At 38.2% G+C, this 13,663-nt stretch overlaps 1 protein-coding gene across 4 annotated transcripts in view; it reads right to left on the bottom strand.

Moving 5' to 3' along the window:
* Nucleotides 1-13,663, bottom strand: part of DDX10 (DEAD-box helicase 10) — a 342,707-nt gene that overhangs the window by 224,924 nt on the left and 104,120 nt on the right. For all 4 annotated transcript variants that reach the window (XM_050758689.1, XM_050758690.1, XM_050758691.1 and 1 more), the window contains one exon: nt 7,826-7,924. In XM_050758689.1, the coding sequence (XP_050614646.1) occupies nt 7,826-7,924 (99 nt within the window). The remainder of the gene's footprint in view (nt 1-7,825; nt 7,925-13,663) is intronic.

Genomic DNA, 13,663 nt, shown 5'->3' with positions numbered 1-13,663 from the left:
AGAAACAACAGGGGGAGCCAGTGCCTGGGTGGGAGACCCTCAACTGTAATTGATAAAACCTGCTGGAGGCTCGGTGTGGACAAGTCTGAGAAGTAAAAACTCCAGGAGGACCCATTCATAGGGCAGCCCCACACACATGAGTTTTACCCCAGGAGCTCAACCAAGTTCTCATGGTAAATGTCAGAAAAATTCCCTCATGCTTTCAGCAAAACAAAGGGAAAACGAACCACTTTGAAATATGCCTGAGCACTCTGCTCTTAACTAGTTTCTCCTGAGGGTGGGCCTTGTTAACGAGAGCCAAGCTTCCTAGGGTTTTATCTGAGCCTAACTGACCTTGGGGGAGGGAAATGCCCAACTCTAGCCATCCTTTCCCACTTAAGTTGGGGCAGTGGGAAGGCAGAGACTGAAAAGAATTTGTAAAGTTCACAGTCCTGAGGCATAGGCTCACTAAAAGACTGAGACCTACTATAGGTCTTAGGAATGCTTCCCCCACAGTCCCCACCACCTCACACCTTACCACCACAGCACTAACATCACTAAAGGCCTATTTACAGCAATTCTTTTTATAATACCTGGTACATCATATCTATCATGAAAAAAATTACAAGGCATACTAAAAGCAAGAAACATAATTTGAAGAGACAGAGGAAGCATCATAACCAGACATGGCAGGGATGTTGGAAGTATTAGGCCAGAAATGTAATTTAAAATAACAGTGACTCATATGCTAAGGATTCTAACAGATAAAACAGGCAGCATGCACAGATGAGAAACATAATCAGAGAGATGGAAATCCTAAGAAAGAACCAAAAAGAAATGCGAGAGAACAAAAAGAACTGCAACAGAAATGACTAATACCTTTGATAGGTTTATTACTAGATTGGACACAGCTGAGGAAATAATCTCTGAACTTGATAAAAACCTCCAAACCTGACTGAAAACAACACAACAGAACTTCAAGGACTATGGAACAACCACAAAAAGTGAACATATGCATGATGGGAATATCAGAAAGAGAAGAGAAACAGAAGCAATGCTTCAAACAGTAATGACTCAGAATTTCCCCCAAATTAATGTCAGACACCAAACCACAGATCCAAGAGCTCAGAGAGCTCCAAGCAGGATAAATGCCCAAGTGAGAGGGGGAGAGACAGAGGGAAAAAGAGAGAGACTGAGACTATACCTAGGCATATCATTGTCAAACTACAGAAAATTAAGTATGTTTTTAATCCTGAAAGAAGTGGGCGGGGGGCACCTTACCTATAGAGGAACAAAGACAAGAATTACACCTGATTTCTCAGATACCATGCAAGCAAGGAGAGAGTAGAATGAAATATTTAAAGTGCTGAGAGAGAAAAACCACCAGCCTAGAACTCTGTACCCCACAAAATTATCCTTCAAAAGTGAAAGAGAAACACTTTTTCAGACAAACAAAATTTGACAAAATTTATTTCCAGTAGAATTGCCTTGCAAAATATGTTTAAAAGTTATTTAGAGAGAAAAAAAATAACGTAAGTCAGAAACTCAGATCTTCATAACAAAGGAAGAGCACATCAAAGGAGTAAATGATGGTAAAAAAAAATTTTTCTTATTCTTAATCTATGTTTTTTCAAATTAATAGCCCCAGCATGTTTAATTATGTATATTTACATGTATACGCTTATGTATGCTTTACATAAGTGAAATGAATGACATCAATGATACAAGGGACAGGAGGGATAAATCAGAATTATAAGGTACTCACACTACCTGTGAAGTGCTGTAGCATTATGTCATTATTTCAAAATGGGCTTGGATTACTTGTAAACATATATTGCAAAAACATTAGAGCAATCACTAAAAAAAAAGTGAAAACGAAAAAACACAAACTGGTATGCTAAGGAGAGAAAACAATCATTAAAATGCTCAGAATCACAAGAGGCAGAAAGAGAGGAGACGAAAGAATAACAGGGCAACAAACAAAAAACAGTAACAGATACATTAGATATTCATCCAACTATATCAATAATCACTTTCAACATCAATAGCCTAAATGCATCAGTTAAAAGAGATGTTGTCAGAGTGGATCAAAAAACAACACCCAACTATATGTCGTCTACAATAAACCAACTTTCACTATAAAGACACATAAATTAATAAAAGTGGTTTGATAAAAATATCTCATGCTAACACTAATCAAAAGAAAGCAAAAACAGCTATATTAATGTCAGAGCAGACTTCCAAGCAAGAAACTTCTCAGGGAAAAATGGCATGACATAATGATAAAGAAGTCAATTCTCCAAAAAGGCTACAATCCTTAATGTATAGGCTCCTAACAATAGAGCATCAAACTATGTGAGACAAATACTGATAAAATTGCAACCAGAAAGATGAATCCACTGTTATAATTAGAGACTTCAACACCCTTCTATCAGGAATAGACAAATCCAGCAGGCAGAAAGTGTCAGTAAGAACACAGCTGAACTCAACAATACCATCAATCAACTGGACACAACAGACATCTAGAGACTACTTTATCCAACAACATAATACACATCTTCTCAAGCTCACAGGGAACATTCACCAAAATAAAACACATTCTGGGCCATAAAACATATCTTAACAAAATTAAAAGAATATAAATCATACAATATCTGCTTTCACATCACAATGGAATTAAACTAGAAATAACAGAGGCCAGAGGCAATGGCTCACACCTGTATTCTCAGTACTTTGGGAGGCTGAAGTGGGCAGATCACCTGGGGTCAGGAGTTCGAAACCAGCCTGGCCAACATGGCGAAACCCCATCTCTACTAAAAATACAAAAATTAGTTGGGCATGGTGGCCCATGTCTGTAATCCCAGCTACACGGGAGGCTGAGGCAGGAGAACCACTTGAACCCAGGAAGTGGAGGTTGCAGTGAGCCAAGATTGTGCCACTGCACTCCAGCCTGGGTGACACAGCCAGATTCTGTCATAACATAACATAACATAACATAACATAACATAACATAACATAACATAGAAATAGCAGAAAGGTAACTGGAAAATTCTAAAATACATGGAGATTAAACATACCTCTAAATAACACAAGTCAAAACAAAGTATTTTAAAATTTCTCTTAAATTAAATAAAAATGAAAATAACTTAGCAAAATTTGTGGAATGCAACAAGAGCAGTACTTAAGAGGGAAATTTATAGCACTGAATGCATATACAGTCATGGGCCACATGATGTGTCAGTCAGTGATGGACTGCATATACAACAGTGGTCTCTTAAGACTGTAATGATGGCCAGGAGCAATGGCTCACACCTGTAATTCTAGCACTTTGGGAGGCCGAAGCAGGAAGACTGCTTGAGCTCAGGAGTTCGAGATCTGCCTCAGCAACATAGGGAGACCTTGTCTCTACTAACAATAAAACAAATTAGCCAGGCATGGTGGCACAGGCTACTCAGGAGGCTCACTTAAGCCTGGGAGACTGAGGCTGCAGTGTGCCAGTGAAGCTGAAAAATTTCTATCACCTAGTGATGTCACAGCCATCCTAACACTATGGGGCAATACATTATTCACATGTTTATGGTGATGCTGGTGTAGGCAAACACACTGCACTGCCAGACATATAAAAGTATGGCACTTACAATTACACATGGTACATAATACTTGAAAATGATAACACAACTGTTACTGATTTATTCACTATACTTTTTACTATTTTACAGTATTTTCCTTCTACTTATAAAAACACCCTCAGGCAGGTCCTTCAGGAAGTACTGCAGAAGGAGGCATTGTTATCATAAATGATGACAGCTCCATGTGTGTTATTGGCCCTAAAAGCCTTCTAGTGGGGCGATGTGAAAATGAAAGACAGTGATATGAATGATCCTGACCCTGTGTAGGCCTAGGCTCATGTGTCTGTGTCTCCATTTTTAACAAAATGTTTTAAGGCAAAACAAATATTTTTAACCAAAAAAAAGCTTGTAGAGTAAGGATATAAAGAAAATATTTTTGTATAGCTGTATAATGTGGGCTTTTAAGCTAAGTGTAATTACAAAAGAATCAAGGAGCTAAAAGTTTGTAAAATAAAAAAAGTTACAGCAAGCTAAGGTTACTGAAGAAAAAAAGTTTAGTGTAGCCTACGTGTACGGTGTTTACCAAGTCTACAGTTGTATACAGTAATGTGCTAACTCTTCACATTCACGCACCACTCACTGACACCCAGAGCAACTTCCAGTCCTGCAAGCACTGTGGTAAGTGCCCTATGCAGGTATGCTTTTTATCTTTTAAACTGTATTTTTACTGTGCCTTTTCTATGTTTAGACATGCTTAGATACACACCTACCATTGTGTTAAATTGCCCACAGTATTCAGTGTACAGCATGTACAGTATTAATGCTGTACAGGTTTGTAGCCTAAATGCAATAGGCTATACCATATAGCCTAGGTATGTAGTAAGCTATACCATCTAGGTTTGTGTAAGTGTAGTCTATGATGTTTATACAAGGATAAAATTAATGATCCCTTTCTCAAACTTATTCCCATAATTAAGCAACATATGACTATATTAGAAAGAAAGTACCTAAAAATAAATCATCTACAGTTCCAACTTGGGAAACAGAAAAGGGGTAAATTAAATCAAAAGCAAGCAGAAGAAATAAGAACTAGAGTAGAAATGACTGAAATTAAAAACAGGAAATCAATAGGGGGGAAAAAATTAAATCACGAGCTCGTCCTTTAAAAAGAATAAACAACTAAAAGAAATCATAAGCCTGTAACCATACTAAGAAAACAAAAGGACACAAGTTATTATTGGAAATGAAAGAAGGAATATCATTACAAATCCCATGGACATTAAAAGCATAAAAAGATTATGAACACCTCTATGCCCACATATTTGATAACCTAGATGAAATGGACCAATTCCTTGAATGACAAAATCTTACAAGAAGTAAACTCTCTCAATAGGCTACTATCTATTAAAGAAATTGTATCAATAATTTATAACCTTCCAAAACAGAAATCACCAAGCCCAGATGGGCTTACCCATAAATTCTACCAAACATTTAAGAAAGAAATACCAATTTCCTATGATCTCTTTCAGAAGACAGAGTCAAAGGGAATACTTCCTAACTCATTCTATGAGGCTAATATCACTTTAATACCAAAACCAGACACAGACATTACAGGGGAGAAAAAACTACAGACCAGTATCACTCATAATGATAGATGCAAAAGTCCTCAACAAATACAAAAAAACCTACTGCTAATATCATACTTCATGGTGAGAAACTGGAAGCTCTCCTGCTAAGATCAAGATGTCCCCTCTCACCACTGCTATCCAACATCATTCTAGAAGTCCTAATTAATGCAATAAGACAAGAAAACGAAATAAAAGGCATACTGATTAGGAAAGAAATAAAACTGGCTTTGTTCACAGATGCATGATCATCTACGTAGGAAATCGAAAAGAATGGACAAAGAAACTAGACTAATAAGCAATTATAGCAAGACTACAAGATTGAAGATTAATATACAAAAGTTAATTACTTTCCTGTTTTTATCACAAATGAAAAAGGGAACATCACTACTAATCCCACAGACATCAAAAGGATAAAAAGACTACTATGAACAAATTTGGGAGGCCAAGACAGGCAGATTGCTTGAGGCCAGGAGTTCAAGACCAGTCTGGCCAACATGGCAAGACCCCATTTCTACTAAAAATACAAAATTTAGCCAGGCATGGTGGCACATGCCTGTAGTTCTAGCTTCTTGGGAGGCTGAGGCATGAGAATTGCCTGAACACAGGAGGTAGCGGTTGCAGTGAGCCAAGATTGCAAGACTGTACTCCAGCCTGAGCAACAGAGCAAGACTCTGTCAAAAAAAAAAAAAAAAAAAGAAACAAAAGAAAGAATACTATGAACACCAATTTACCAGCAATAAATAAGTAGAATTTGAAACCAAAAGCAATACTATTTACATTATTAGCACTCCCAAAAATGAAACACTTAGGTATAAATCTAACAAAATATTAGCAAATTGAATCCAACAAGGTACAGAAATAATTATACATCATAACCAAGTGACATTTATCCCAGGAATGCAAGGCTAGTTTAACATTTAAAAAAAAAAAAAAAGACCTTAATGTACTCCATCACATCACCAGGCTAAAAAAGAAGGAAAAAAAAAAAAATCGCATGATCTCATCAGATTAAAAAAATTTTTTTTTTTTTTTTTTTTTTTTTTTTTTTTTTTACAAAATCCAATATCCACTCATGATCTTTTTTTTTTTTTAACTCAGTAAACTAGGAATAGAGGACAATTTCCTCACCTTGATAAAGAATTCATCTACAAATGCTGGCAAGAATGTGGAGCAACAGGAACTCTCATTCATCGCTGGCAGGAATTCAAAATGGTGTCACCACTTTGGAAGACAGTTTGGCAGTTTCTTAGAAAACGAAACATATTCTTACCATCTGGCCCAGCAATCATGCTCCTTGGTAATATCTATCCAAAGGAGTTGAAAACTTATGTCTACACAAAAACCTTCACATGGATGTTTATAGCAGCTTTACTCATAACTGCCAGAACTTGGAAGCAATTATGATGTCCTTCAGGGTCGGGCATGGTGGCTCACGCCTGTAATCCCAATACTTTGGGAGGCCAAGGAGGGTGGATCACGAGGTCAGGAGATCGAGACCATCCTGGCTGACATGGTGAGACCTCATCTCTACTAAAAATACTAAAAATTAGCCAGGCGTGGTGGTGGGCGCCTATAGTCCCAGCTACTCGGGAGGCTGAGGCAGGAGAATGGTGTGAACCCGGGCGGTGGAGCTTGCAGTGAGCCGAGATCATGCCACTGCACTCCAGTCTGGGCTTCTCAAAAAAAAAAAAAAAAAGATGTCCTTCAGACCTTTGAAAGTTGAACATTAATCCAATATCCACTAGCTATAAGACTTAAGCAGGATTAAGGGAACTGCTGACAAGAATCTAATTGTGGCTTTTTGGTTTTAATATTACTGATGTGATCTTACATATTTTTATTAAGGGAATGAAAAGATCTTTTCTCTTCCTGATCTATCTTTAACCCTGTATTTAGTAACCTATAAATGACATTCTTTATATAGCACCTTATTCTCCCTGACCCATCAGAATTCAGACAACTTACTAGCTTTTATGGCAATCTGGTTATCTGCATAAAATCAATACAAATCTGTCCTTTTTATAACCAGGCTATAGTTGGTTATATAAACAAGTTCAAAACAAAACAACCTTAAATGCATACTACTAAGTGAAAGAAGCCAATATGAAAAGGCTAGGTACCGTATAATTCCAACTATAATATATGACATTCTGGAAAGAAACCTATGGAGACACTAAAAAGATCAGTAGTTGTCAGAGGTTCAGGGGGAGGGGAGAGGAATAAACAGGTAGAGCACAGGATTTTTAGAGCAGTGAAAATGCCGTATGATATTAAAATGGCAGATATGCATCATTACACATTTGTGCAAGCACACAGAGTGGACACCACCAAGAATGAACCCTAGTGTAAACTATGGACTTTGGTGAAAAACGTCAACATAGGTTCATCAATTGTAGCAGGTGTACTCTGGTGGGGGATGTTGATAATGGCAGAGGCTGTGCATGTTCGGGGAATGGGCTATATGAGAACTCTATCTTCCTCTCAATTTTCCTGTGAACCTAAAACTGTTCTAAAAAGAGCCTTTTGATAAAAGTCAAACCAGGCAGTTGAATAAATTAGGGGGAGGAGGGAATTAGGTGCACATAATTAAGCATAACAATTTCATGCCTTCATTTTCCTAAAAACATAAAGACAACAAGTAGGTCTTACTTGATTTCCTTCACAGGTACTTTCTTCTGAAGAAGCTGCTGCACCATAGCTTTTTCTGAGGGAAGCAAAATTAATAAAGCTTCACCATCCTCTTTGTACCTAAACAAAAAGAAACAAAAACTTTAACACATCAATGTAATCTGCATTTTACATTGTAACAGTGTGATGAATAGATAAACATGGAAACCAGTTCATCTAATCATTAAATATCAGAGACTGGCTTTTAATCTCTAATAACAGAAAACTAGGACTCTGAACACCTCATATCATTTTCATCACTAGTTATCATTCCTAATGACTTTCAGGCTGTTCCACAGAAGATGATCTAAATTCTAAGAAATAAATCAATTAAAGAGATTTTCTTAAATAGCTCTCTATCCACGTAACAAGGAGACAATTTCTCACTCAAGCCACTAGAGGATCACAATAAAGTTAATCTCTGAATAAATATGGCACCCAATATATACTTTTAAAAAAAAATCAATTCCTTTTCCTGGGGGTTTTATTTACACCTTGGAAGTAAAATTGTCCTGAAGCATTAGTTATAAGAAATAGATCTGTTCGGCCAGGCGCGGTGGCTCGTGCATGTAATTCCAGCACTTTTGGGAAGCCGAGGCAGGTAGATAACCCAAGGTCAGGAGTTTGAGATCAGCATGGCCAACGTGGTAAAACCCCGTGTCTACTAAAAATGCAAAAATTGGCTGGGCGTGGTGGCGGGTGCCTGTAATCCCAGCTACTAGGGAGGCTGAGGTAGGAGAATTGCTTGAACCCAGGAGATGCAGGTTGCAGTGAGCTGAGATGACGCCACTGCACTCCAGCCTGGGCAACAGAGCAAGACTTCGTCTTAAAAAAAAAAAAGAGAGAAAGAAAGAGAGAAAGAGAGAGACAGAAAGAAAGAGAGAGAAAGAGAAAGAGAGAAAGCAAGAAAGTGAGGAAGGAAGGAAGGAAGGAAGGAAGGAAGGAAGGAAGGAAGGAAGGAAGGAAGGAAGGAAGGAAGGAAGGAAGGAAGGAAGGAAGGAAAGAAGGAGGGAGGGAGGGAGGGAGGAAGGGAAGGAAGGAAGGAAGGAAGGAAGGAAGGAAGGAAGGAAGGAAGGAAGGAAGGAAGAGTTCTGTTCAAGTAAAACACTTGGCTCCAATCCATGTTACTTCTCTTCCCTCACCTAGTAAAATCTTATTCCACGCTGCATCTTCAGAAATTTGTACTGACATGGGCCACAAAACATCCTGTAGTTACTAAGCTTCTTGTGCTACTTGCATACAGATTTTCCCAATACCTTCATGTCAGCCATTACATACAAGCAGTAAAACACAGAACACAATTGGATACTTGGAGAAATTTTTTAAATAAAAAGAAGAAAAAATCTCAAAACACTCTCACCAGGATTCATACTGTAAAATGTGAGGAGCAAATAAACCTTTTACTGAGAAACTTTGTTGTGGGCATAAACTTTAAAGAACATAAAGAAAGAGAAGATGAAAATCCCTGTCTCCAGTGATCTAATGTTCCTGTTAACTATAAAAAACAAACACACAGGCAAGAGAATCAAGAGAACAGTCACAAAACAGTAAATAAGTAGGTGCAAAAGGACAACCATAGGCAATAAACCACCAACTCAGAAAGGAAAAGAGGCCACTCGGGGTTAGCCAGAGAAAAACAAAAATATGTCACAGAATATGAAATGAAATTTCAGGTGGGCCTTGAAGATGGAAAAGAGTTTAAAGCTGTCCCCCTAGGCAGTACTGGACTAAACCATCCATGCAGCCAGAAGTCATTAGCATCTAAAGTAGTGAAGAGAATAAGGTACAGCAAAGGAGGAGAATGGCATAAACAAGGGAGTGGAAGCCAGAAAATACAAGGAAAATGTATTCCACTGAAGCCCAGGGTACACAAACAGCAGGAAGGACTGCTAGAAAGGTACATTAGAGCCTGTTTTTAGAGGCCCCAGAATGTGTCTGCATACAGAGACTGAATACCACCAATATGTAAGTAGAATTTTATCATCAAATTCTGGAAGGAAAAACTGGCTTTGACATACTGAGAGGTGGCACTGCCTGGAGAAACTAACATCTAAACTGAGACCTAAAGAATAATTAGGAATTAATCCGACATTAGGGGAAGGGATATAGATGGGGTAATCGAGTTTTCCATGGGCTAAGGCACCATTTGAGAGCCCATTGGATACTTTCATCTTCTTCATGCCTACTTGCTTTTCTAGTCAACAGAGGGGACAGAGTGACGCTGAACATACAATTTACTACTTTCACCAATTATCTGTTTAGAACTGAAAGACTAGTACCAAATACCTTCCTCATAGTATTTTAACACAGAATAATATGACTCACTTCATCTTTGTTCACTAAAAAAAATTACGAATTTAAAGCAGATCCCTAAGCAGTATGGGACCAGACCATGTGTGAAGGCAGCATTTATTACTACATAAAGCAGTGAGGTGACACACTGAGCAGACAAGATAACGGACAGACATCATGTCTGAAGCTCCCAGACTCCACCAAGGAAAGATTACAGGTCCAAAGAGGACAGGAATCAGTTAATGCTGACTCCTAAGCAGTATACTTCCAAAATGCCCTTGAGGCAGCCAGACTCTTGAGGTTAAGCGAATTACCTCCAGAAGTAGAAAGGCTTATTCTGTCTGGAACCATTAGGAAGGAGGAGAACAGTGGGTTGAGGGCTACGCAACAGTCAACCCTTTTAATACTCTATATTCAAGTTCAGGGATGGCAAGATGAAATAAAAAGGCCCACAAATCTACATAGGGCAAGAACTGTGGCAAAGAGGTAAGAGAACCTAGGAGATCAAAAAGGCATTCACTCAATGTTCTCTCATGTTCCAACTGACTCCTAGAAAGGAATAATAAGGCTAGTCACACCTCTGTTCATCTCATCTACTCATTCCCAGGGAGAACCGCGGAAGATGAGTCAGGACTAAAGTCACAAAGGGCCCATGATCAAACCTTTTAAAGCCTCAGCTAACAGAATATATGTAGAAGGCTACACAAGGTTAAGACAAATAGCAACAGCAGAATTTTAGAAGAAAAAGACTCCCAATGGAAAATGGAAAATACCCAAAGTCAAATCCATAAGGCAAGCACCCATTAAAAAGATCATTGGCCATTTTACCTATTTTACATTACACACATCTTTTCCCTGAAACAACATAAACCACAAGTTATCTCCCACATGCTAATACCAAAAGTTCCCCAGTAAGCTTTTATTCTAGAATAAAAGCACTTTTTAAAAGAAGGCATAAGTACATTTCACTTTTTAAAAAATGCTTGCAAGAATACAGTCTATTTACCCATGAGCGAGCTTTTAGATTTCAAAAGCAATATTCAAGGCCCAAGGCTAAATACATAAGAAATAAGTGTTCTTCAAAAGATCTACACTTTACGCCAGGCGCGGTGGCTCACGCCTGTAATCCAGCATTTTGGGCAGCTGAGGCAGGTAGATCACAAGGCCAAGAGATCGAGACCATCCTGGCCAACATGGTGAAACCTCGACTCTACTAAAAATACAAAAATTAGCTGCACATGGTGGCACACGCCTGTAGTCCCAGCTACTGGAGAGGCTGAGGCAGGAGAATCATTTGCACCCAGGAGGCAGAGGTTGCAGTGAGCAGAGATCACGCCACTGCACTCCAGCCTGCAAACAGAGCGAGACTCCGTTTCAAAAAAAAAAAAAAAAAAAAAGATCTACACTTCAAAACTACATTTAGACATATTTGTTTTCAAAACATATTTATTTCAAATTGATAAATTGTATTTATCATGTACAACATGATGTCTTAGAGTATATACACATTGTGGAATAGTTAAGTCTAGCTAATTAAAATATGTATCACCTCACAGTTATCATTTTTGTGTAGAGAACATTTAACACCCACTGTCAGCATTTTTCAAGAATACAATACAGTATTATTAACTAGTCACCATGACAAATTATTTTAAGAGACAGTCTAGCCACCTGATAAAAAGCATCTGAAACAAAATTTCATTTTCGCCATCAGTATCAATACTATACTGAATTTATGCAGCTCTTCCAAATTTATGAATTTTTTTGGATTAATATATAAACTTGCAGGTCTTAAAAGCAAGCAACCAGCAGGAAGTTGCAACACAAAATAGTATTCCTGAGAGCCCAGGAGGTTGGCCTAAAATCAGCTACTTACTAAATATCAGAGACTTTAAACTTCTAAATCCACTACTTTTTCAGTTACATCAGGATTCCCTCCAGAAACAAGAATACTCAACAGATTGGTCATGATTGTCTAGCTGATATCAGGAAGCTTATCTCCACATCCTGCAGCTCACTAGTATTTCTAGTTAAAACAGGAATTCAGACCATCGGTTTGGGTGTACAAGGTAATTCTTCCACTGAAATAACCTTCAAACAAACTAGAGCCAGAGGCAGGAAAAAAGCCCTGCCATTCTGGCAATAATTTGCCTTCTACCCATGAACCAATAATCTTTAACTACTCAAATTCAGATTCTCCAACACATCAACTCCATTCCAGTTGGGTCTTTAATTGTCCCTTAAACTTTGCTCATTCATCCTTTCCACTATCATCCTACCATGGTCTGTGATATGCCATTCACAGCTGCCTAGCCACCCTCAGTTCTCTTAGCCTGGTTCTCCATGTTACAAGTCAGGTTACAGAAAGTTTATTTATAACAATCCCATTTTTGTAACTAGAAAAAATATACACAGACATACAAGAAAAAAACATTTCTAAGTAGTCAATTTAGGTGACTTTGTTTTGTCATTATAGTCTAGAATCTGTTTAGTGAATAAGCATTATTTTTGTAATACAAGTTATTAAAAATAAGTTTTTTAAAAAACAATGCTTTTAAGACCTACATCTTTTGTTTCACTCTTACCTCATTTAACATACATCCTAGTACTACCAATATTAGTATATTTCCTTATCTTGATTATTAAATTTGAGGACATGTATACATTTGTCATGTGTCCCTAACACATGCACAACAAATATTTGGTGAGTGAACACTAGAAGCTTTATCAGCAGATAAAACTCTAGACTTGGCCAGGCACGGTGGCTCATGCCTGTAACCCTAGCACTTTGGGATATCAGGCAGATGGATCACTGGTCAGGAGTTTAAGTCCAACCTGGCCAACATGGTAAAACCCCATCTCTACTAAAAGTACAAAAATTAGCCAGGTGTGGTGGTGTACCCTGTAGTTCTAGCTACTCGGGAGGCTGAGACAAGAGAATCACTTGAACCCAGGAGGCGGAGGTTGCAGTGAGCCGAGATCACGCCACTGCACTCCAGCCTGGGCAACAGAGCGAGACTCAGTCACCAAAAAAAAAAAAAAAAACACCAGATTTAGTCAAAAGAACTGGGTTCTAGTCCTGTTATACTATTAGCTGTGTAACTTCAGATAAAATAAATTACTATTTACTACATTTTCTTATTTCTACATTATACAATTGACTGATTTATGTCCCTTTAGGATCTAAAATTACAACTCTGACTACTGATTTGCTAGCTACTGCTCACAATACAATAATCAAGAGGTGGAGAAAGGGAGACATTTGTTGGTTACACTCTACTATTGCAGAGTCCTCTCTTTTTCCTGCCCTGTATCTCCTTCTATTCTCCCTGTACCTCAGCCTTACCTGTGACAACCATTCCCAAGATTTCATGTCACTGGGGGAGAACAGTACAGTCTGTTATGCACATGCAGAAAGACAGCCATAAGGGATCTGAGTCCAACTGTTCTGTTCCTCCTGCACAACATGGTACAAAGGAGAGCTTACTCCAGGAAAAAGGTTATCTCTTACAGAATGTCTGAAGATTC

The sequence above is a fragment of the Macaca thibetana genome, chromosome 14 (genome assembly GCF_024542745.1).
Source record: "Macaca thibetana thibetana isolate TM-01 chromosome 14, ASM2454274v1, whole genome shotgun sequence".
NCBI classification, from domain to species: Eukaryota; Metazoa; Chordata; class Mammalia; order Primates; family Cercopithecidae; genus Macaca; species Macaca thibetana.
The sequence above is the reverse complement of the archived record's forward strand: the minus strand, read 5'-3'. Positions and strand labels throughout refer to the sequence as shown.